This window comes from Chrysemys picta, chromosome 1 (genome assembly GCF_011386835.1).
Source record: "Chrysemys picta bellii isolate R12L10 chromosome 1, ASM1138683v2, whole genome shotgun sequence".
Taxonomy (NCBI): Eukaryota; Metazoa; Chordata; order Testudines; family Emydidae; genus Chrysemys; species Chrysemys picta.
Window position 1 is genome coordinate 102,560,642 of NC_088791.1, and position 26,347 is coordinate 102,586,988.

General features: G+C 40.7%; 1 protein-coding gene across 1 annotated transcript; it reads right to left on the reverse strand.

Annotated features, from left to right (window-relative positions):
- Positions 1–298: 298 nt before the first annotated feature.
- SPIC (Spi-C transcription factor) lies at positions 299–12,974 on the reverse strand. The gene is made up of 6 exons (XM_065597235.1): positions 12,904–12,974; positions 11,244–11,270; positions 10,509–10,602; positions 8,010–8,122; positions 5,860–5,968; positions 299–2,752 (listed from the first exon to the last, which is right to left on the reverse strand). Exons 2-6 carry the CDS (start codon positions 11,244–11,246, stop codon positions 2,325–2,327), a joined length of 747 nt encoding a protein of 248 aa, XP_065453307.1. The 5' UTR covers positions 11,247–11,270; positions 12,904–12,974; the 3' UTR covers positions 299–2,324.
- Between the last annotated feature and the right edge of the window lie 13,373 nt (positions 12,975–26,347).

Sequence of the window (26,347 nt, forward strand, 5' to 3'; positions counted from 1 at the left end):
AGGGACGCGACCCCATGCTCTGGATGTCCCTAAATCTCTGTTTGCCAGAAGCTGGGACTGAATGACAGGGGATTGGTCACCTATCAATTACCCTGTTCTGTTCTTTCCCTCTGAAGCATGGGGCACTGGTCACTGTTGGAAGACAGGATACTGGGCTAGATGGCACATGGGTCTGACCCAGTATGGCCATTCTTATGTTCACCACTGCTGTTAACTCTCCATGCTTTGTTCAGCAGATTATCAAACCAACATGCCAAAGCCTAATGCTTATATCAAAATTTTAAACAAAATAATTGTATCAATCTCAATAAGTGTTTATTTTTTTGGCAAACAGCTGAGGTCAAAAGCAGCAAATCTGAACATACAATGTTAGACAAAGCAAACGTTTAATTTGATACATGCTGTTGTAAGATTCAAGCGCATATCAAAATCAGTGTGGAAGGGGAGACATAGACATAATAACTAAGCTCACTCAGCTTCCTAAATAGTTCGCACACATTCAGAAAGTTCACGTTAGTTACATTTTGTACTTGCATGTTTATTTACATAGAGACGGAATCACAAATTAAAGAGCTTCATCTCACACTCTAACCTCGGGTAATATTCCTGGTATGGTAGGATTGGTCTTTAGTGGTACAGCAGGATTGGATCCAAATGTGTAGTACCAGAGACATTCTGGTGTCTTTTTTATTATATTAAAGTCTGCATGTTACAAGAAATGTCAACAAAAACAAAACACTGATAAATCCTGCACTCCTTAGTCAGGCAAACTCCCACTGACTTCAGTAATTGGACCCATTATTGGTATAATGTTATGGCTTCACTCAAGTTTCTTGTAATACAATCTTTCTATCATATTAAAAATTAACGTCAGTTAGAGTTTTGCTTGCTAGGGAACGTAGTATTGGAGCCACTATCAAAAGTGATTGCCTTACCACCCCCAATATTAATAAACAATATGTAGGGCCTGATTTTGATCTTACCTACATTGGTGTAAATCAGGATTAACTATCAAAGTCATTTGAGTTACTCTGGGGTAAAAATCAGTGTGAGATCAGAATCAAGCCTGTTATTTTCATACCCATCTAGATTCTTCTACCTGGAGCTACTTTCTCATGATTTCATGTTAATGTCAGACAGGTCAGGTCAACATTATTAATGCCCTATACAAACCAGTTTTTTCTCCATACGTATTTGTGTTTATAGTTACCATGGGCAAATCAAGGCCTTGTGGGACTGGGTACAGATCCCATGTATCTATCTGGGACAAAACCTGCAGTGACATAAATGATGGTGTAAGTTGGTCAGCAAACAGGTGTAAATGGTAAAGTAATATAACTTGCACTAACTTTGCATTGAGTGCATGGATTCTGTGTCTATCTAAATTTAATTTCCTCTACACTAATAAAGTGTGAGGCTGCTGAGTGGAGACGGACAGTGGTATTTTAAACATGTAAGTTATAACTACTTAAGAGAATGTAAAAAATAGATTTGTTATTTACAACTGAATACAAAATTGCTGTCCCTTTAAAAATGCAACTTCTAGAATTAGGAGCAAAAGAACTGTAAATAAATTTTAAAAAGTTTAATCCTTGATGACCCCCTTCCTGGTATGGTAGCTCTCCCAGTGAGTGTCACTGTCAGCAATGAAATGGGTGCCTGGATATCCTGACTCTGTATATCAAGGAGTTAACTCAAATGCTTAAGGATTAGTACCTTCACCAGCATTCGCAGGTCCCAGCTTCCATGTCATGTAGGTGCACAAATGCAGCATGGTATTTACTTAGAAAATGTCACTAATGAGAAGTATTGGTTAATAAAGCTAGCACTAGCGGCAGGCAGTTGAACACCCTCTAACTCGTATTTCATGTGCATCCATCTGAAAGCAAGTCTGAGTAGTGGAGTATAGGTACATATGAACTCAGGGCCATACCCTGCCATTTTTCCATGCACAGAAGTGCCAGTAAAGTCAGTGAGAGTCGCACGAGGATCAATGTCAGGATATGGCCTGTGATGTCAAACAGACAACAGGCCAAATTCTGATCTTGGTTACAGAGGTATGAACCTGGAGTAACTCCTCTAATTGATATAATAGAGATCAGAATCTGACCTAACAACTTCTGCTTGTACAGTCAATGAAAGTTTTTCATTCCCTGCAATGGGCGCAAAATTAGGCCAGCACTGAACCTTTCTTTTCTGATAATCACACCCATGGTGTGTGTGTGTGTGTTTGTTACATTTTAAAAGAAATATATATATTGAGAGAAGAGTTGTGAGCTTTAACATATTTCTAACTATTAAAAAGACAAATTAATATGATGTGTTTAGCCGTTAGCATGCTGCAGCTCATGGTCATTGTTATACATGTAATTATTATAAGTGATCCAGTCGTCTGAACACTGGTATTCTTGATTGTACTGAAGATACTGACAATAAACTGTTTCTTTTCCCAGGAAGTAAGACGGGGAGAGTCTTTGTAAAACAGCTGCACTGAACTGATATGTCAGCTTCCTTCGGATTTTAATGATTTCCCCTGTTCTTCCATAGTTCCTCAATGCTCTGGCCATTTTCTGGTATGTCATGACCTTGCGGTTTCCCTTTCTTTCCCCCCACAGCTCTGCAAGTTTCTCCTTGTTTTTGGAAACAAACTGGAAGACACCATGGGGTTTATCCACCCACTGGATGCAGTTTGCCATATCTGGGTCACACAGAGACTCATGAAGATATTCAAACAGGCGAAGCTTTTTTCTCCCTATCAAAAAAATAAAATGCAAGTGGTCAGAGCATAACTCAGATCCATTTTGAAAGGTGGGCAGCTGCCCTATCCCTGGAAAGGAGACTTAAAGGTAAAGTCTAGGTCAAGGTAGTACCCAGTCACAGATTAAAAGGCCAGTATAACTGGAGCAGTAGAAGACCAGCGCAGATTTAATGGGGCTATAGTTGTGAGATATAGACAGACTGTGGCAATAGGGATTTGATCATTACAAGATTGATAGTGGGGTATATGGTGACCATAAAAAACACTTGGCACTTTAGTAGCTGGCCTCAAAAGCGGCAAATCGAACAAGATATTTAGACAGACTTCTAATGAGTGCTGGGGGGAGCCCATAGTCAAGGTACACATTGAAATCAATGCCATGGAGCAATGCAAGAAAGAGGTTCTGAATGGAACCGGTCAGAATAGTTAGGTAAAAGGGTGTTGTTGTTGTTGTTGAAATATGCTGTTTTGTCAAAGCCAAAACAATTTGGGTTCAACAAATCGATTCTGACCAACTGGGAAGGTTTCTGAGGTCCAGGGTGGACTTGCTGGTCAATTCAAGAGAGAGATCGGAATCAAAACCCTGACCTTTATGATCACAAAATAGGCGTTTGACACAATTCCATTTCACAAAAATGTTTGAAAGTTTTTGTTTTCATTCCAAGGTAGAACTAAAACAAATTTTAATACCTCAAAAGTTGTCGTGAAACAGAATTGTCATCCTCCAGCCACCTCTGGTTCTGGAGGCTTAAGGTAGATTACTAGGAAACAGGCTTAACTCCAGGGCTTTAAAGTTGCTTTTCTCTGAAGTGTTTCTAGTTCCATGCTCAGAGCCAGCTAGACAGGGGATGAGAAGCCAGTGTAAAGAAGTGGGACTTAGGGCAGGTCTACAATAAAAGCGCTACATTGGTGCAGCTGCGCCACTGAAGCGCGTCTGGTGAAGATGCTCTCTGCCGACGGGGGAGCACTCTCCCATTGGCATAATTACTCCACCTCCTTGAGAGGCGGGAGCTATGTTGTTGGGAGAGTGTCTCCAGCCAACATAGCACCGGTGTGGACAGCGCTTAGGTTCCTGTAACTAGAGTCGCTCAGGGTGGTGGTGTCTTTTTCATACCCCTGAGCGACTTAAGTTAGATTGACTTAAGCGGTAATGTAGACCTGCCCTTAATTTTATTGAACACAGGGGGAAAATGTGGGGAAGGGAGAGTCTATGCAGAAGTTCCACTTTAACCAAAGTGGAAGCAGACTGCTGGCACCTAAAGCTAATACAATTTGGGGTGATCGTTTTAAACTAGGAGAGGGGAAGCTGACAGTTGCGCAGGAGCACTTAGTCTAAACCAAGACATCTGCTAGGGATGACAGTAACCCTGCATCTGGTAAAAAAAGAATAGGACAGCTGTACTGGAGGAGGAACCACTTGAGCTCAGAGGTACTTTCCAGAAAAGTAACAGGATGTCAGACTAAGGAGTTAATTAAAAATAGGCATACAGCTATGTAGCCTATAGGACCCATGTTATCTAAACAATATTATTAACCTCCCTAAAATCAGGCAACAGCTAGAAACAAATACTCTGCTACCACAATGAAAAGTTTAAAAGCAAAAATAAGTGAACTAGAATGATCATAATGGTCCCTTCTGACCTTAAAGTCTATGAGTCTATGAGTCTGGCAATGGAAGATGGCCCAGGACATAATAGGCACTTCTGAAACTTGGTATAATGACAAAAGTCAAGGCACCCTGGCTAGAAACTATACAGGAAGTTGCAGCAGTAGCACTATCATTAACAGATTCCATATATAATAAAGTTAAAAGTTTGGAGTGGAAAATCATTATGGATACAAATCCCAAGTCAGAATAGAAATATACTAGTAGGGTGTATAGTTCTGGTCTCCTGAACAGCAGAAGGTTGAAAGAGAGCAAACAGGCAACTTAGTCTAATAAAAGAATAATAATCAAATGTATCTTCAACTAACAACATGTAAAATGGTCAAGTATTGCATTAGGCTAAATTTTAGAGAGGCAATATTTCCATATTTTTAGTGATTGCTTCTTGGAATACTGAGCTCTAGTGTGCGCAGGAGGAGAGCGGCTATTATTGACTTAGTCCCAAAGAGTTTATTCAAGAAGTAACTATAATTGAACCACTAGGTCATAGTGACCAAAGTATAATCAAGTTTAACATCAGTCAGCAAGGGAACATAACAAAAGCTGGCACTCTGAGACTAAACATTAGACAGGGAGATTTCAAACACAACAACAGAAAAGGGAAGCTCCTCAAGAAGACCATCAAGTCAAAAAAGGAGCATTTCATCTCAGCATGAAGGCTACTTAAGTCTACCATAGCAGAGTCACAGAAGGCATGCTTACCCCTAAACAAAAACAAGCAGAAAGGCAAGAAAAACAGAGTGGTTAAATTGCAAGGTGCATGAGGTAATTCAAGCCAAACCAGATATCCTTCAGAAAATGGAAATCCAACTCTAATGAAGTCAATAGAATGGAGTATAAACTATGGTAAAATGCACAATAGAATTTAGGAAAGCTAAAAGGGAATTTGAAGAGCAAATAGACAAAGACATACAATAAATTAAAAATTTTATTTAGGTATATCAAAAGCTTACCAGGGAAATGATGAGTCTGCTGGACCACAGGGAATAAAAGAAATAAACAAAGTGGATAAGTGGACATTTGCAGAGAGCTAAATGATTTCTTAGCACTGGTCTTCACCACAGATGATTTACCTTTTTTCAGGTAAGGAGGTGGTATTGTCCAAGACTGAGATATCAAAAGATGTATCTATACTTGGAAAATGACAATATTCTAGTAGAGTAACATTTTGATATAGAGGGTTCTATAAATCACTCAGATGGCTAGATTATTCCAGTCTTTTTGCTATCTGTCTGCAGACCTCAGATCTTAATTAATTAAGCCCTCTGGGAGTTGTATTCCAGTAAATAATACATCAAAAGATTAATTAAATTTCTCCTGGTAATAGTAAAGTAAAGAATTGAGGAAATAATGACAGAAGCATGATTCACCACTTCTAAAAGAAGGATTTGGAGATAACACAATGTTCACAGAAAGCAGAGTTCTTTCTACACACCTTTCCCTCCTTTTTGCTGGCTAGCAGTAGTATGCATCACTTGGTTTTCTGGAATATTCGACAGAGTGTGGTAAACAGTTCCTTCAGAATATAAATCTGTTGCACTATTCTTCAAGAAATTAAGACAACAAAGCGTTACCACCAGAAAACACCATGTGAGAAAAAGAAAACTTGAAAAGAACTGACTGGCTCATTGGATAGCCTCAGGAATCCTACCATTCATCACATGACACACAGGAGATTTCCCCCCACCACTACTGTGTGTAGTACATAGGGTTAATAAAGAGCACTGTCAAACTAGGAGAAACAAGGTGAGTGAGGTAATATCTTTTATTGGACCAACTTCGGTTGGTGAGAGAGACAAGCTTTTGAACCACACAGAGCTGTTCTTCAAGTCCAGGAAAGGTATTCCTATCGTCACAGCTAAATAACAGATTGTTATAGCAAAAGTAGTTAGCACATATTTTAAGGGACATTCAAGGTAGAATGGTCTGTTAACACCCTCTGCAGTCATAGGACAAAAAGGGTGATTAGTGGGTTACAGATTGTAATAAACCATAAATCTAGTGTCTCTGTTCAGTCCATGATTTTTAGGCTATGTCTAAACTACAGGTTATATCAGTGTAATTTATATCGCTCAGGTGGATAAATAAATCACACACACACACACACACACATACGCCTCATAAATTACACTGACATAGGAACTGGTGTTGTCAGCGCTACGTTACAGAGGCTGGAGTAGGTAAGCCAACGAGAGAGCTTAGAGCGGCTACATTAGAGAGCTTTAAGCAGCACAGCTGCATTACCTCTTGGTGCATTGATGCAGCTGCGCTGCTGTAAACTCTCCTGTGTAGCCATGCCCTTAGTGTCGAGCAAAGTTATGAATTTAAGCTTCCCAGGCTCCTCTTTTGAAAGTGTTGGGTAGGTTCCCTTTGAGGATGAGGACTGATAGGTCAGACATCGAGTGATCGCTTTGATGGAACCAGCTACCTGTGACTCCCACCAGGTCTTCCCACTGTGGAGGGGACTTTGTGGGGAAGGCAATGCAGTCTGGGGCCTATCAGCATACTATGAAGCAGACCATGGAGTAAGGGTGATGTTTTCTTTCAGTACATGGAAGACCACTCTCATTAAAAAAATGGAGAATGGTCTTGCAGGGTAGAGTTGTACCAACGGGCCCTAACCCTAACCCCCCACCCTCCACTACTTTCCCCTCTCTAAAATTAGGCTGGTGGTGAGACAACCACATGCACAGTACTTGGCAATCTTGCTTTCCTTCTTATAATCCATGTCAGTCAAGAGAATCATTTAAAAACATCCTAAAAAGGGGAGAGACTGGACACTGGAGTTTGTTCTTCTCAGCATGCTGCCCAAATAATATAAAGGTAACCCTTCCCCACCTTATTGGTAGTTTTGTCTGTTAGTTTGCACAGAGCTCCAGTGATTCACATTAATTGATGAACCACTGTGCAAAAGGCTTAAGAATTACATCTCCATTAGTACCCTTTGATCTCCTCTAGCCAATGGTGTCAAATAGTTAATCTTGGTGCTAAAGAGAGACCATGAAACACACTGTGCAAAGATTTTCCCATGCAGTTTAAACTGAATTACTCCTGACCAGGCAGGCACCAAGTTTATAATCTGCAAGGGAGTGCTCCCACCGGCTCTGCCCAGACCTCACCCCTACTCCACCCCTTCCCCTAATGCCCCATCCCACCCCGCTTCTTCCCACCCACACTTCACATCCGCCTTGCCTCTTCCCTGCCTCTTCATGCCCCCGCCTCGCCTCTTCCCACCCAGTTCCGCCCCCCTCCCCCGAGTGTGCGGTGCCCTGACGCCTCCTCCCCCCCAGCGCCTCCTGATGCCGCGAAACAGCTGATCTGTGGCAGGTGGTAGGCACTGGAAGGGAGAGGGAGGTGCTGATTGGTGGGGCCTGCCAGCAGGCAGGAGGCGCTGGGGGGAGGGAGAGGTGTTGATAGGAGGGCTGCCGGTGGGTGCTAAGCACCCACCATTTTTTTCCCATGGGTGGTCCAGCCCCGGAGCATCCATGGAGTCGGCACCTATGGCTGGATTTTTGTCAGGATGTGAAATATGAACAGCCAGCTTTCATTCTTATGGTTGCTTGCTACACTGTGTGATTTACTTACTATTACATTTCTCCAGTTGTATACTGGTTCCTCTGTAGGTGGTGCTGCAGAGTAGTTTGGACTTGCTCTGAGGTGAGGATGGTGGTTGATTAAGGTCGGGCAATTTTTATAATCTACTTGAGAATTTGGAAAAAAAGAGAATGAGTGAGAAAAGGGAAGAAAAGGAAATATTTTTTTTTTAAATCACCTAAATCTTCCTTCCGGGTCTACCATTTTACCTTGTCCTTCTCTGTCTGCCTTCTAGATTATAAATTCTCCAGAGCAGGGACTCTCTTAATATTGGTGGTTTATCCAGCACCAAGCATATAGTAGTCATATACTAAGACTAATAATAATAATGTCACTAGGTTGTTGGTTTTTTTAGTTTGACAGAAAACAGAATTAATGAAAAGAGGCTCATTGATCAATATAAAATAGTTTGGATAATAAAGAAAAGGCCCATGTTCACCAACAGGGCCGGCTTTAGGAAGTGCGGGGCCCAATTCGGATACCCGGTGGCAGTCTGGGTCTTTGGCGGCACTTCGGCGGCGGATTCTTCACTCGCTCCAGGTCTTCCGCAGCACTGAAGGACCCGCTGCCAAAATGCCGCCGAAGACCCGGAGCGAGTGAAGGACCCGCCGCTGAAGTGCCGCCGAAGAGCCGGACCACCGCTGGGTGAGTAAAAATTAAAAAGTTAGGCGCTCTTCTTTCGGGTGCGGGGCCCTCTTACGCTTGGGCGCAGGGCTCTCTTAGGCATGGTGCCAGATTCGGGGGAATCGGCCTAAAGCTGGCCCTGCTCACCAAATATAATGATGAAAGCAGGGAACATCATAGAAGACTAAAACAAATGTTAGAATTGTTAGAAAGGAAAAGAATATTTTGTACACTTTCTATGCAAATGTCCATCAGTACAGCCAAGTGGAATGAAATAATAAATAGAATTCTGTAAGCATGATTTTAGGCAGTTCCATCCTATTGATCTGAAAATCTTCCTAATGAGGGGCCTAGAGAATGTTACTAATCTAAATGAACTACAGGGAAAATATTCCTGTGGTGTGAGCATATGCAATGCCAAAAAGAATTTACACTGAAATAACTAAAGTCTTCAGGAGGTTTAAAGATAGCGTAAGGTAACACTGGGTTGATACATCTGGAAACAATTACACACTGTTTAAATGAACAGAAGACGATTTTGAAGGGATATGCTTATTGCATTTTGAAATATGGGCCAATCCCGAGAAGTGTGAGTTGCAAATCCTTGGCATCTTTCTGGATTGGGCCCCTATGGATTTAGACAAGATCAATACTATATATGATACAAATTATCAACACTTGTAAGAAATTATATATAATGGGTTCTTCAGCCAATGTAAATCAGCATAGAATGGAGTTACATTGATAAAAACCAGCTGAGGATCTGGCCCAATGTATATATTACTATCTATGTATTAGACCGGGGGTGGCCAACCTGAGCATGAGAAGGAGCCAGAATTTACCAATGTACATTGCCAAAGAGCCACAGTAATACGTCAGCAGCCCCGCATCAGCTCCCCACCCTACTCCCAGTGCCTCCCACCCACCGGCTGCTGATCAGCACCTCCCCCTCCCTCTCTGCACTTCCGGATCAGCTGTTTCATGGCATGCAGGGGGGGGGTGAGGGCACTGCAGGCTCAGGGGAGGGGGCTGGAAGGGGTGGAGTGGGGGTAGGGCCTGTGGCAGAGCCAGGGGTTGAGCAGTGAGCACCCCCGGGCACATTGGAAAGTTGGTGCCTGTAGCTCCAGCCCCGGAGTCAGTGCCTATACAAGGAGCCGCATATTAACTTCTGAAGAGCCGCTTGTGGCTCCAGAATCACAGGTTGGCCACCCATGTATTAGACTATTATAGGATAACATGTCAAATAATAATATATGCCTCTTGGGAGAAATCTTGGCTCATTGAAGTCAATGGCAGTTTTGACACTGATTCAATGGGACCAGGATTTAACACTTTGTCTTCCTGTTTCCCCATTATGTAAAATTAACAAACAAAAAATAGAAAAGAGCTCAAGTTGTACCGTATTTTGAGTCAAAAGACCTCCTCTATATTGCAAATCTCAATTGACAGCCTGCCACTGTTTCAAGTTTTTAAAAGCCATCATGTTTACACTTAAAACCTATAAAATCACAATTTTCTAAGAGATTATCCAGAACTTAAGTTACTACATATGCACAAAAATGTTTATCTTCATTTGTATTTAATGGATCCATCTTAATGTAAATTCAGTGAATATAGAAATCATTTGTCCTTGAATGTTTTTTTGTTTGTTTTTGCATTGCAAATCATTGTTGTATCAATTCATCCACAGTGTAATTTGCGGGACATTTCGCAGTTAAATACATCAGGAAAACTGATAAATGGCTGCTGCACAGTAATTATGAATACGTTGACAATAAGAAACTATTGTCCAAACAAAGCAGTCTAAGGTTTTTTGTGTATAAAAAATTAAAAATGATAAAGTATAATGAAAATAATTGTTTTTACCTGGTGAATACTGAATCTCACCATCAGAATGTTGCTGTAACACCTCTAAGGCATCTTCAAAGGCTTGACCCAATATGTCTTGGTCAGAATAATTCTGTAAGAACAATAGGTCTTTTCTGCTTGAAATCAACAAAGAACAGCTTTGATACTTCAAATTCCAAGTACTTGGAAAATCCCAAATAAATAGAAAAATATAATAGATTATGCATAGAATAAACCATCCTGGAAGAATATAAATTTTGCAGATACTGACAGACTGATCCTATAACTGTTATACATGTGACTAGTTTCTGGTCTTTTGAGAAGTCTCTTTGAGATCAACAGGACTATTAATGTGAGTATAATTACTCATGAGTGCAAATGTTTCCAGGATCATGTCTTTAATTTGCAGCAAAAGTTTACAAAAAATTGTTGAATTGTTTTATAGTCTTTAATAAGAAGTTTTATATCTATAATATATTAAAATTAATGTTATGAAACAATAACATGGAAGTGGCTTAACATGTGACACACAAATTAGGAACCGAAGGCTACAATATTGTAAAGAAGCATATAGGAAGCCACATTGTGGAATTTTACAAAACCACTTTTTGCCATTTGTATGGCAGTTCGGTATTTTATTCAAAGTAGGGATAACAATAATTTTGCAAACTATGCAAACTCCTAAGAGTTTTCTAGTAGTAAATTGGAAGCTGTTCTTAATGAAAAATAAGAATAAAGGGACTGCAGACTTACCATTATTTAGATACCAAAGTTGCAATCCTGTTTAAAAGGAAACAATATTATTTTCAGGTATTTCAACATGACTAAAATTACTTCAGTGGAATCAATGGAGTTACTCCAGATTATTAAAAGTGCAACTCAGGACAGAATGTGAAATATTTATGTAATTTACATCATTATCGATAAAAACCTACCTACATTTAGAAAGTGCACTTTGATTGAAAATTTTAATATAATTAATATTAAATTAGTTACAGCATTGATTTTAGAGAATTGTCTTGGATTTTGTATTAAAAATTCCACACAATTTCTCAATATTAATATTTCATGGAAGCATCACGTTACTTTCACTAAAACTATTAGTTCTGACATTATTACCTCACATATCTAACCTCTATATATGAACATTTTAGAGAAATTTTAAAGTGACTATATATTGCTATTGGCATTAAATCTTGATTACCTTAACCTCTTAATTTCCCAAAGATTATTGGCCTGACTCAACTGCAGGTATTTAAGTCTTTCTGGTTTTCAGACGTCACTGAAAACAAGAATAGTTTTTTTCCCCTCACCATAATTTAGCATATGTATAAATATGTATGCATATACATAGCCCTCCAGAGTAATTGTCAGTCCCTCAAGCAAATTAAGTTGTTTTATAAACAATGATGATAGATTAATTTTTAACCAGCTGAACATAGAATATATGTGATGTGCAGTATTATGTATAGATGGTTTCTTAGCATTTCTTTTGGCACATATAGACATATATATTTATGCAGTTTTATATAATTAGTTTTTGCTACCTCTCTGAAATGTGCCCTGGAATTTTTTTCAGTTTTAAGTGTAATATTCAAATTATCTTAAAAATTCAATCAATCAATATTTTACCTCGTTAAAGATTTGATCCTGCTCCATTGAAAACAGTGGAAGTTTTGACACTGACTTCAATGGAAGTAGAATTAAGCTCTGTAAGAGAATCTGGATGAGGTATTTAAATATAAATGAGAAACAAATACTTTGTTCCTAACTGACCGTAAAGATCTGACCTGTTAAATACACTCCTGTAAACAAGTAGCAGTGTATTTTAAAATGTATAGCAAGGTACTGTCTAATTTTATAGATGTCTTTTAAACCCTTCCTGACTAAATTGTTTGTTACCATATATGTGATTCTGAGGATCTAAACAAAAAGAGTGAAATCTTGGCCCAACAACGTCAATGGTTGTTTTGCCATTGACTTCAGTGAGATCAGGATTTCTCCTCAATGTCCTGTCTCTCTAACATACACAGGAAGGACCAAATTGCTCTTTGGTATAAAACTATTGATTTTGATTTCAGAGGTAACTGAAGACAGATTTTGGCCCTGGTATTTGTTGCATACTGAGCTTTAGAATTGATTTTAAAGGCTTGATCTGCATTGCTGAAATCCATGGGAGTTCATATTTAAAACCAGCATTCCTGGCATTTTAATTAACATACATTTCTTAAAATGGAGCTGTTTTATCCCACCAAAACTCCAGACTAGTAAGTGGTAAAGTTGATTACATTGCTACAATAATTGATGGCTTACATAGCCTAACAAGGTAAAATACTGGTAACCACTGAATGACTGTACCATTTGCAGAGCTGAAAACAGAGAAAGAGAGAGGAAAAATAATCTGAACACTTACCTAAAATAGAAACTTCACGTACAACACAAAGAACCAGTTATATAAATAATGAAGGACTGAATTATTACAGCAATAGGCTGGCAGAAAGGTTGCATTAAATAGCTGATTTTGGGGAAGTGCTTCAACTAGGGGTTTTTGTTTTGTTTTTGAGCAAAGGTGCAGCACAGTGCCATCGTAGTTTTTAATTTTGCATAGGGCAATAGATAGAATGACTATGTGGTGCAGAATGGTTTTTCCAAAATAGTAGCAATTTACTTTGGAATAAAGTAAAGAGTTTAAACTATTGCTTAAAACATGCAACATTATAAGCAATTAAAACTCATTCTGTGTGACTGTGGAACAACCTTGTAAAATTGTCATGAAAATGTTACAGCCCAGGTACAAAATCTGCTTGCCTTCCCTTTGCCATGATGATTGGGGTGAGATGTTGGAGTGGAGAGAGAAGTGAATATTGTCCCAGCCATACCGGAAGAAAGACAGGAGGCAATGGATGTGGTTTAATTAGCCCACAACCTTATTCACTTAAAATACCTGATAATAAATTCTACAGTGCAGGTCATAATTTCCTTAATTGTTCCCCCCAATTTGGGATGGCTGCTCTCAGCCCTCCCCCTGCCCAACCTGGTCCCAGCCAGCCTGTTGCTGGGACCCTGCTGCCATCCCCTTGGATGAGGTTTAAGGGGTCTGGAAAAGGAGAGGGGTTGGCTCCCTGTTGTACCAGCTGTTAGGAGTACTGAACCCCCTTTCCCCAGCTTCCTTAAGGGAGGCTTTTCTCTAAATTCCCATCCAATCTATTTTATCCGATAACCTTCTGTAACTAGTACCTGTACTCGACATCTGTCACAGCAATGTGCCAACAATTAGCTTGGACGTCTCCCCCACCGTCCGCCATATTCACCAATATTTACCAATTCCTTCCCTACTATCGGACAAAAATACATCTGTTCCCCAGTCAGATGGGTGTGCCCCCACCCATCCTGAATAACTGGTGCCCAATAAGATATGTGCAGACGAGTAATTACCAATTCCTCTGGATCACACATGAATTTATACATCTCCCAATTTACGTGCCTCCTGGCCTTATCGTGAAGGCTTTGTGGCTCCATGCCATACCCTCCACTGCCACATTTCAGACCAAATAATTGTCATAATAACCCAGGAAAAAATCCTGGATCTGCCCCGAATCCCTCTTAACTTTGATTATCAAGTCAACCCACTGACGTGCTCCTAAATCATTGTGAAGTGAAAAATAATCATGTCTGGGCCCAGATCCACAAAGGTATTTAGGCTCTTAACTTCCACTGATTTCAATGGAAGTTAGGAGCCTAAATACCTTTGTGGATCTAGGCCCTGGTGTCTGCAGTCATGGTAACACATTTTACTCATCCATCAATCTTCCCTGAGAGGGTGACCTTCTAGGATTCTGCTAGTAGAATTTTAGAAATTGCTAGTAGAGCCTAACGATTGTGCCCAACTACCTTTCCCCAACAATGGGCCAGATCCTCAGCTGGTATAAATAATCATAGTTACATTGGTTTCAATGCAGTTATGCCAATTTACACCAGCTGACGATCTGGCCCAATGTATAAATTAGGAAGAAAGCTTCTAAGATATAGAAAGATCTAAATCAAAATTCTTGCTCGGTACAGTCCAGAGCTCCTGATTTTTGGGAAAGTTCCTCTTCTCACCGGGATCTAGGTAGCTAACTTTTCAGAAACAGACCCATCTATTTTGGCATGTTTTCCAAAATGACCTCAATTGCATGCCATGCAGTGCTGTAAAATAGTATTCACCCAGATGAGTCAAGCACTGTCTTTAACAAGTTCAATGTAAAGCTCACATAAGTAGAATGACTGTCAATTAGTAATACTACACATGACTCTGAACTGTGAGTATAACTGATTTGCAGACAAAAGTATCTGTGGATGCCAAATACAAGGGCAATTTTGCAAAACTAGGCCCTAAACCTTCAAGATATCTGACATTTTTTCCTAGAAAATGCAGTACAGTAATAGTTCAGTGTTGGTGTTTTAAACCTAGAGTTTAATTTTTACAAATTATTCTGATTTGACTTGTGTTTTTAAAAGAAAATGAACCGCAAGAAATATTCGTAAAATTGTGAATCATAACTCAGTGTGTGATGTGGGACTAAAGCTGATTAAGCAATTAGCTTCCTGTTCATCTGCTCAAGTTTATGAAGTAGTTAAACTTACAGTTTTGCTCTGTAATGTGAGACTAAAACAAGTTCTATAGTTTACCCCTTTCTTGCAACAGAAACATAGTGACAAATCTTTTCAATTGTATCAGATTTTTAAAATAAGAATGAGCTCTAAAATATGTAGAAGAAATTTTCTATATTTGTACTTGTTTATATAGCATTAATCCAGAACTCTACAGGCAGATTCTGACCTCAGTTACACCAGAGCAAACTCTGAAAAAACAATGTTTAAGTTAATGAAATGAGACAGGTGTAACTGACATTAGAATCTGGCCCCATGGGTGCTAGAACAATGTGTATAGTGGGGGTGCTGACAGCCACTGAATCAAACTGTAAATCCTGTGTATAATGGAAACCACTTCAAGTCAGGGGGGTGCGGCAGCACCTCCAGCACCTTTAGTTTCAGCACCTATGACCAAATTCTTGCTGTGTTCTTATCAGCTAGAAGTGCTTGTTGACAGATAAGTGATGCATTATTGCAGGAAATATTGTGGCCTGCACTTGTGTCTAAGTCTGCATTCAGGTTGTTATTATTCCATATCACAATTACCCCTGTGTTGTTCATCTTGGCCATGGACTTGTAGTGAAATTGAGAGAGGGTCAAAGATAGAGGTTTACAATGTTAGTACATAAAAATTAATATCTCTCTTAAATTAAGTTGCCTGATCCGTGTCATCTCATTGATGATACCAGATCATATTGTAAAGAACGTGAATAACACTCATTTTCTGTTTTCATATAGGATGGTAAAACATAGTATGATCATAACTGCAGCTCTTGTTTTGTATGGTGGACTTAAACTCCCTAATTTATTTGGAGAATAGCACTTTTAATCTTCTACATGTTTTGAGCTGCCAGTTAGGACTTAATCTTACTCCTTTTGAAGTCTATTGGAGTTTTGGATTTGTAATGTAAAGAGTGTCTCAAACTCTGTGCTTCAGCTAACATTGGGTATCATTATTAAAAAGAATATACCACAAGAATACTGGAGTACTAGCATTCACAATATTCAGAAAGCTTGTCTAGACCAACGTGCCAGTCTCAGCCAGGTCAAATGTATCCATGGGCTGTATTGTATTCCCACACAATTGTATGAGTATATTGCCAAACATATTGGCTGGAGGCAAAAGAGACATGAGTTCTTTGGAAGATGGCAGGTATAAAGTGCAAAGATTTTAACACAGATGAAGAAGTTATAAGGAGAGTAGGATGTGAAGTCTGGGTATGGGATTGGCTGCAATCAAAAATATTATGATGGTGGGGACACTGTAGAAGACAAACAGATGACAGGATGCCAAAGAAAATAATGCAAATACAGCCAAGGTCAGTCAGGCCTAGAGGCTGACCACCAACTAGGTGGCAGGACATTGTGCACAGGGACATGACCAGGCTGGGTTTAATGGAGGAACAAGCTACGGACAGGAATGAAAGGCGATGCTGTAGTGCTCTCTATATCTGTAAAGATGCTTTGGGATGAACAGATTATTGACCAACAGTCAGCATTAAATGTGACAGTAAGAAACATATATATATTTACATGAACTGTGAATGTCCTTTTATCATAGATAGATATAGTATCTGAATGTTCTCTAAGAAATGTATTTCTGTGCATCTATAATGTGTCATTGTATTAGGTATAAATACTCATGTGAATATGGTAATTGTTATTATTCTATAATATCATATCTATATCTCCATTTTATATGTGCCTTCACATAGAACTAGCCTGGAGTCCACATCAGTTAACTGAATGTGCTTTCAGTCTTTGCAAGTCTAAAGACCTTTGAAAACAAAAACGTCTAAAATACTAGACTGGTGGGAAAATTGTAAATTCGAAGGATGACTTCTTTCTTTTGCATCACTGAGGAAATGATACTAGAACAACCTTAGGTTTTCTAAAGTCTCTTGTTCTATGGAGGTAAATATTTAGGGCCATTATTTCAAATATAAGTGTTCAAGTTGCACTTGAAAAATATGCTTGTGTGAATACAGAGAGGTAACTAGGTGTGCAAAATATGTAATTGCACATGGAAAACAGGTACTTGCATGCACAAGATGGGAATTGCCTGTACAATGCCCTGAGTGGCAACTGAAGCAGCATATTTTGCATGGGAAGTTATCTGTTTGCACCCAGCACGTACCCATTGCATACAAAAATTTTTTAAAAAAATTAGGCCCTTAAAGCTCTCCTCAGGCTTGCTAATAACAATTAATAATAATGTTTAGCACTTGCCTGGTGTGCTTTTTTATTACTATATCGCAATGTGGTTTACAAAGGTGGGTAAATAACATTATCCCCATTTTACAGATGAGGTAAATGAGGTATATGGAGAAAATGAACTGCCCAAGGAAGAGCTGGGAATAGCACTCAATTATGCTGACTTCCAGTTCCAGATCATGTCAACTGGATCACAGTACCTCACTCTGTGCTGAATTCTCTCTCCCCTTGGTTTCTGATGGTAAAATTATCACACTGATTATATACTGCAAAAAAAAATCCATATCAGCAAGTCTCAGAGCCTGGACCAACTGACTCAGGCTTGGGGGGCTCATGCTACAGGGTTAAAAATAGCAGTGTAGACTTTTCCACTCTGGTTGGGCTCTGAGACCCACCCCCCTCACAGGCTTTCAGAACCTGGGCTCCAGCTTGAGCGAGAACGTCTACACTGCTATGTTTAACCCTGTCACACGAGACCTGCAAGCCTGAGTCAGTTGATCTGGGGTCTGAGACTTGACACGGCAGGGTTTTTTGTAGACGTACCCCATGTCTCCCAAGGTTGATGGAGTTCTCCTCAGAGTGAATCGAGGGGATATGTGCAGAACTAGCTGTCTTTGTGGAGAAACAAGCATTGTTCTTTTTAGAGTTGGGATCTTGTTGTCCCCACCTCTGGCTGAGGAGATCTGGCTACCATCAGCCTCCCCAACAAATCTCTGCTATGGCTGAGCCTGGCAGTACACATCAACCACTCCATGTGTATTTGTGTACAAAGGAACTGAATGTGTCAGTTATGGTTTTTGCATCAGATGGGAAGAGTGGATTCCAGTAATGAGTCTGAAAATGAGAACATGCTATTCAAATCTTAGTGTCTCAAATGACTTATAAGCCTGATATATTGAATTGAAATTTGAATGTCAATGAGAAATAGAGATACCATAAACCTCTAGTCTTCTATTTCCTCTTTATTTTAAAAACATACTCCCAACAATAGATTCATTGTTTAGGTTTCTGAAGCCACTCTAGCCTTTGCTTGGCTGTAAAACTTAATTCATACAGGTAGTATATGAAAGGCGTTCTTCCCCGCAGTCTTCGCAAATGCTGCCTCTAACGTACATTAAATACATTTTTAAGTGTTTTCTATTACAATAGCTCTTAGAAGCCCCAGTCAGAATCAGGGCCTCAGTGTGCGAGGCACTGTTCAAAAACAGACTAAAAGTCCATCCCTGCACTTAGGAGCTTACAATCCGAAATGGCAAATGTGTTCTCATCAGATCTTTGTAGCATGCTCACCAATTCCAGAAGTCAACTGAGCTGTAGTTGCCCAAACAAGAAAGATGGATGACTTAAGATATGAAATTCAGATAATCATAGACAAACTGGTGGAAATGGGGCCTGATTGTGGGAATTGTTCTGTCGTGGGGTGGTGGTTTGCCCCCTGTGGAATGCGCTCTTCAGGGATCTATGAGTGGCTGAGGCTACCCTTATGGGGGCCCTGTGTGTCCACCCCTGCTCTGGCCCTCAGTAGGCTCCACTATGCCAGTTCCCTGGCCATGTAGCTCCGCTGAAGCTTTGCTACCAGAAATCCCATTGGTTGTAGCTGCCCTCATGGCTCCAGAATAAAGGCAATACAATGCCTGCCTCTAGGCGGGTGAGGGATGATATGCATTCCATCTTCCCGGCCTCTTCCCAGCTTGTCCAACCTCCACCCACTTCCATTGTGTAGACTAGATCATGGTAAACCTTTTTCCAGATCCAGAAGGGACTGAGGACTTTGCAACAAGGTGTCAAACCCCTTCTCTTTATGCAAGGGGAGGGATATACACATGCCCTCCTCTATATGAAGAATAGAGGAATGATCTGGGCATGATTACATCAGTTTGTTATTTGAACTTCAAATGAGCAAGCCCAGGTTATGCTCTGAGCTCAGCTTCCCAAGGAGAAATAACAATGAAACTTATCCTTTAAAAAACAAATGATACAAATGATAATCACCTGAGTAGGCAATAAGGCCTACCATGAAATTGGTCGGATAGGCGTAATGTGAATTAGAGAGAAAAGAAGGGATCACAGAAACACAGAGCACAATTATTGGCACTCTTGTAATGCAGATAATACAACTGTGCAACAAATGTCCAGTTTTGCCTAAAAATGTTAAACCTTATACACTTCCAGACAAGACAACTATTTCTCAGACATGGGGAGGTGAGTATGTAATATGGTATAACTCTTCACCTAATCCATCAGTTTGCTCCACAGATCCCAATGAATCTCTGTTTGAAACTAAGGCTTTGGCTACACTAGCACTTTTGTTGGTAAAACTTTTGTCGGTCAGGGGTGTGAAAAAAACACCCCCTTGACTAACAAAAGTTTCACCAACAAAAGCGCCAGTGTGGGCAGCGCTATGTCCATGGGAGATGCTCTCCTGTTGACATAGCTACCGCCACTCGTTAGGGGTGATTTAATTATGCCAGCAGGAGAGCTCTCTCCTGTCGTCATAGCGCGGCTACACGGGAGACCTTACAGCGGTGCAGCTGCAGCAGTAGAGCTGTGCCACTTTAAGGTCTCTAGTGTAGACGCAGCCTAAAAAATGTCCAGCCTCATAGTAATTGATAAAAAAAAAATAGGACCAGATTCTTAGCTGGTATAAATTGGCATAGCTCCAGTGAAGCCAGTGAAGCTCTGCTGATTTACATCAGTTGAAGTTCTGGCCCATATAATGTATCATCTAACGTTACTTACAACTCATTAAACTACATCTAGCAGGTGGGCTGGATCGGCATGAGGAAGAGATAAGATCTTAGGGGGGGAATCTACATTGACTTTCTCTCCAATTCCCCTCATTGATATTTAACAAGCTGGTCTAGTTGCCCCTGCTAGTAGGCCTTCTTGGGCGGCTTCTCCCTTGGCCCCATATAACCCAAGGGAGTGTCTTCTACTGGGAAGTCCCCACAAACCGGAAAAACAGAAACCACAGAAACAGCACAAGGAACAGCTCTAATCAAGACAAGTGTATAGAAAAAAAATTGAGTTAAATATTTTCTTTTTCTTAAAAAATGCTGACTACATGGATTAATAAATAGATTTAATAAGTGCCAGTTCTTCAAATCAACCTGGGATTAGTAAATCAATTAATTAATATATCCATTAAAAATACACCTCCCTACACAAATTTTCTCCATTCCTAAAGGGATAATAATTGACCTCTACACTAGGTGAAATTCACCCTTGTGCTGAAGACTAGCATAAGGCCTATGCACAATTTATGTTTGACTTAAACTCTCAGAATAGGGTTAAAGTGGTGCAGAGAGTTGGGGCTGGCCCTCTGCACCTGGGTGAATTTCACCCGTACGAAGAACAGAAGGGAGATAGAACAACAAAGTGAATTCTGTACTTATGGGCTAGTGCTGGTTGAAAATTTTCCATTGAAAATTTTTTTTTAAAGTGTGCTTGAAAATTTGTCATCACAAAACCAGAAAATCAAAAATGTTTAGCCAATGCCCCAAAATATTTAGGTTTTGGCCAATTTTTTTTTCCAATTTTTGGTGGCTAAAAATCAAAATAATTTTAGTTTTTAAGCTTTCCAAAAAAAGCTGAAATTTTCCACAGGGAGAAATTTTCCAACTTAAAGAGATTTAAGTCTTAAGTAAGTAAAAAAAAAAAAAAAATAGCACCATAAACGCTATGGCTCTAATCTTGCAATTTACAGTATTCAGGCAGACTGCTGTTCCCAGATGAAGTCCAGTTGAAATGAAGACTTCAAGCCTTTCTGAATGAGTTTACAACACAGGGACAGATTCTGATACCCTTGCTCAAGTTGATTAGTACCTTAGTCCAGTGGTTTTCAAACGGCAAGTCATGACCCAGTACTGCGTCGCGGAATGTAACGCACTGGATCGTGGCGGCTCTGGTCAGCACCGCCGACCAGGCCATTAAAAGTCCCATCGGCGCTGCTGCCTGGCTAGGGCAGGCTAGTCCCTACCTGTTCTGACACCACGCTAAGCCCCAGAAGCGGCCAGCAGCAGGTCCAGCTCCTAGGCAGGCGGGCCACGGAGCTCCGCGCGCTGCCCCCGCCCCAAGCACCGGCTCCGCATTCCCATTGGCCAGAAACCGGCCAGTGGGAGATGGGGGGGGCGGTGCCTGCGGGCAAGAGCCACGCGAGCGACTTGTGTGCCTCCACCTAGGAGCCAGACCTGCTGCTGGCCGCTTCCGGGGCTCAGCGTGGTCCGTGGTGCCAGGACAGGCAGGAAGGCTGCCTTAGCACCCCCGCTGCACCACTGACCAGGAGATGCCTGCAGTAAGCCTGCACCCCAACCCCACACCCCATCCCCTGTCCCAGCCTTGAGCCCCCCAAAACCCGGAGCCCCTTCCTGCACCCCAAACCTCTCATCCCTGGCCCCACCCCAGAGCCTGCATCCCCAGCCCAGAGCCCTGATCCCCTCCCGCACCCCAACCCCCTGCCCCCAGGGCTTTGGAGTGGTGCCCAAAGCTGAAGCGCGGAGCAGTTCCGGAGCAGTGGAGCTGCAGGTTTTTGCCTGGAGCTGGAGCGGAGCTGGAGCATAGCTCCAAAGCCCTGCCTGCCCCAGCCCAGAGCCCCTTCCCACACATTGAACCCCTCATTCCCGGCCCCACCCTGCAGCCCTCACCCCCGCACCCCAACCCTCTTCCCCAGCCCTGAGCCCCTCCCACACCCCAAACCCCTCATCCCCAGCTCTGTTGGGTTAAGGGCATCAACAATTTTCTTCAACTGGGTCTCCAGAAAAAAAGTTTGAAAACCACTGCCTTAGTCCATGAGTGGACTCATTGAAGTCAAGGAGACCATGCATAGAGTAAGTTGCTACTAAGTGTGAGTAAGAGGGTCATAATATGGACCAGAGAGAGAGAGACTATTTAGTATTGTAAAAATTGGAGTCTTCTAGGGATAAAAAAGATTAGGAGTTTCCCAGGCCTAGTTCTTTTTAAAGAAAAGATGCATCTTCTTTTTGAGTTGGGATTCATTTTAGAGTTATAGTGTCTACACATAAAAATGGAGCAGTGAGTGAAAAAATAAATTGACAGTTAAAAATGACAATCAAATGCTCTGTGTTAAGATAATTAAAAGAACTGAAACTACCTCAATACAAAGATCATTAAATCATATTGGAGCGTTAGTTGCCTTCTTTACTTAAAAAAGAGAAGCCTGTCATTACTGGGAATAGGGTGCCCACAGCAATGAGAAGTGTATGAGTGGAGGTTAGGAACAGAATTGTAGCCAAGAGTTATGAATTTTGAGGAGGCACTGATAATTGCAGGAGGAACAAAGGTAATAAAAAAATATGGAGTAGGTCTATTTTACCTATCACAGAAAATACTGGTATTAAAAAAATACGGCACAAATAATGGGTTTTTATGCTTTGATGATACAAACATTTGTGTGGGTGTGATACAGCAGGGCCAGGGAGCAGTAGGAGAGTGGTCCCGTATTTTGCCAAAACAGGTGCCAATCCCTGGTCAGTTTAACGTAAGGCAAGTCATGTTGGATTCTGTAGGGTTCCTTTCAAGGTCTCCAGAAACACTGAAGCCAGTTTGTCATCCACCATCTGACGGTCGCTTGACAGTGTCACTATCATAAGTTTATGCTGCTGAAGTTTCTCAGGGGGAGGTATATAAGCCCTAGGTTGATCAAGGCCTGGTTCCCTGTAGACTAGGGAAAGGTTACTACAAGTCAACTGGAGCACCTGTAGCCAATTAAGGCCCAGTCAGACAAGGGAAAAAGGAGAGATGACTAGAGTTTGGAGGAGTATTGCTGTGAACTGAAAGACTAGAGGACTAGAGAAAAGGAGACTTTGCCCAGGCAGAGCAGGGAGACTCCCCCTAGCATCAAGGACCGAGGGTAACCTTACCCAAGGGGGAAGAGGATAAGAAGCCTGAGGCGCTGAAGAGGCTGGGACTGAGTAGGGAGCAGACCCTTCCCCGCTACCCTCCTCTCCCGCCTTCCCGGGGCACTAGCGGAGCTCCTGGCACCCAAGAACAGGGACACGGGGTGGTGCCCCAACCTACCCCACTAAGGAAAAGCACGGGTCCCACGACAGTAGCATTGGCTGTTTGCCACAGTGGACATAAACTGCTTATGTTTTGCAAATGTTTCCCCTATCATCAGGGAAGTGCTGAGGAAGCATTTAGGGTTGGGGGATTTTTAGAAACTGGTGTTAAAGAATGTTCAATTCCATATCTCAATAGCGAAGTAGGAGACGTGTCCGTAATCTCTATACTGATTTCATATTATTCAACTATATATTTATAGTTATTTGATGGACAACTTTGATTTATGTTTTTGGAATTGTATGTGAAATTATTTTCCTGGTTTGGCTTTTGCATGGCCTCATTCACCTCAATTTCATTTTAAGGTGCAAGAATCCCCATAATCAGAAGTTCGCCCATGTAATGGTTGACTGAGAAAAAAAGGAATCAGGACAAAAAACTAAGAAGTTTGGGGTGGATGAATTGCCCCCATCTCTCCACTCACCAACCACACAAGATGAAATAGTCAAATATACTTTTAAAAAGTCTAATATTTCCTTAAAGAGAGGGACATAAAAATTGTGTTTTTGTTGTTGAATTAAGCTGTAATGCAAGAAAACTGACAGTTATGCCACACCTTAGGGTTTATACAATGCAAACATTATGGAATTCCCCAACCCCCTTCTAAAAACTGATCTCATAATTTCTCCGTTCACTTTCCCAATGTGGATTTGATAATGCTAGGATTTAATGCTAGGAAATACATTTTTGACAGTAATGATGAATTGGACAAAAACAAAATAACAACTCATTAGTGAATAATATTTTGGATGTGACTTCTCTTTAAAAATGTACATTATTGAATATTTTAGTTTTTGTAAGAAAACAGGGAGAGAAGAAAAATTTGTTTAAAATAGGCATTTAGCCATTGTCCATGGCTACCCTCCAAGATCTTACCAACTGTGCTATTAATCATTAACCAAGTCAACTATTTCACTTTATGAAATACAAAAATCTACAGTAAAATCACAAAGTCTAAAGTGACAAAACATGGAAGGCCCCAATGATGTAAAGCCATTAAGCATGTATGTAAGCCCCTTCCTATCCAGGAAAGCACTTAAGCATGTGCTTAACTTTAAATATGTGCTGAAAGTTAAGCTTATGCTTAAGTGCTTTTCTGAATCAGGACCTAATATTGCCATTCTGTAACAAATCATCCCCTTGTATGGCATTATGTATTTAATGTCACATACGGTGGTGGCTAATTAGAATTATTTTTTTCAATTTTCAAACACCCAAAAGGGTGCCAGGCATCTCACAGAAACAAATATACATGAGGTCCTTGTGCCAGAGAGCTTGCAATCTAAATTTGACATGACACAAGGAGAGTCATAAATAACAGGCCTGGCAGAGTCTAGGTTTTTTACCCACGAAAGCTTATGCCCAAATAAATCTGTTAGTCTTTAAGGTGCCACCGGACTCCTTGTTGTTTTTATGGATACAGACTAACACGGCTACCCCCTGATACTTCAAACCAAACTGTATGTTTCCTTACTTTTCTCAGTTTAAACCAGACTCTTCACATCATTTTGTGCAAAGTCTATTTTGGGGCTGATCCTGAATTTCTTGTGTTGTGTGCGCAGAAGGAATGCAGGGCCCACTGAGGTAAGTGAAGCAGAATAGAACCACTGGGTTTTTTTTCAGTGCCTGTGATATGGCATTAGATATCAGTCTCCTTTTACACCACCCCATGCTTCGTCAGTGGATTATAAAATAATTCACTGGCAGGCTGATAACCTGTATTTCTTGTTGAATCTCAAAAGTCAGTTTTAATAGCTGCATTATAAGGACGTTAAAAAAGCTTTCCAGTGGTAATGCCAAAAGACTGACATAATTGTTTGGGCAAAAATTTTCCACGCGAGATGTTGTCTCAGGCTGAATAATTTTAGAAAACTTCAGCCAAAACGGTTCAACCATTTGTAAGCATGAGATTAGGGAAAAATATGGGGTTTTTGCCCACGTTAAAAAAAATAATGGTAGGACCATTTCTTTGATTTGCCCCTTGTGTGTAGGCATTATGATACAATCTTTAATGATATGACTTCATACTATATTTTCTGCAGGACCCCTGCCTCATTTGACATACCTGCTCTGAGGATGAATCAGGATGAATCAGGACCTTTAACTCATTTGTTGCAGAAGTTGGAAAGTGTGTCGTGTATGAGGCAGGTGACTGCAGAATGAGAAAGGATGGTCTCATGGGTAAGGCAGTTGAATAATACCCTGGAGAAATGGATTCTATCCCTGCCTCTGCCATAGAGTTTTTATGTGATCCTGGGCAAGTCCCTTTAACCAAACTTTTCACAGGTGGCCACTGACTGTGTGTTCCTCATTTTCTGCTCAACTTGCGACCGTGGAATCTGATTTGCAGAAGTGCATAGCACTCACAGCTGCAACTGAAGTCAATGGAACTGTGCTTTGAACATGTAAAGTGTGTATCATGTTACATAATCTGAAAAATCAGGTCAACTGTGGCACTCAAAATTAGTGGATACTCTTTACCTTAATATCTCTGTACCTCAATTCTCCATCTGTAAAATGGGGATAATACCAGCCCTCATCTCATAAGGATGTTGCAAAGAAAAATTAATTGTGAAATTAATTAAATAAATTAAATATTTGTGAAGCACTGAGATATTGTAGCAAAGCCCATAGGAAAGCCCATGAGGAAATTAATAATTCTGTATTCAAAACAGGGTTTGAATAACATGCAGTAAATAAGACTGGGGCCACACTTTAAACTGAGGATAAAACAAAACATCGAAGAGCTGCTCAGTAAAATGAGCACTGTCCATCCTGTGTACTGAATGAGGTGGGGTCCTGTGGCACAAATAGTATGTGATCATTTAATTAAAGATGGTATCATAATACATAAGCACAAGGAGCCAAATTAAGGTTGCCTAGGCAACCTTACTTTTGGCATGTCCTATCTTTTGATTGATTCACTTTGC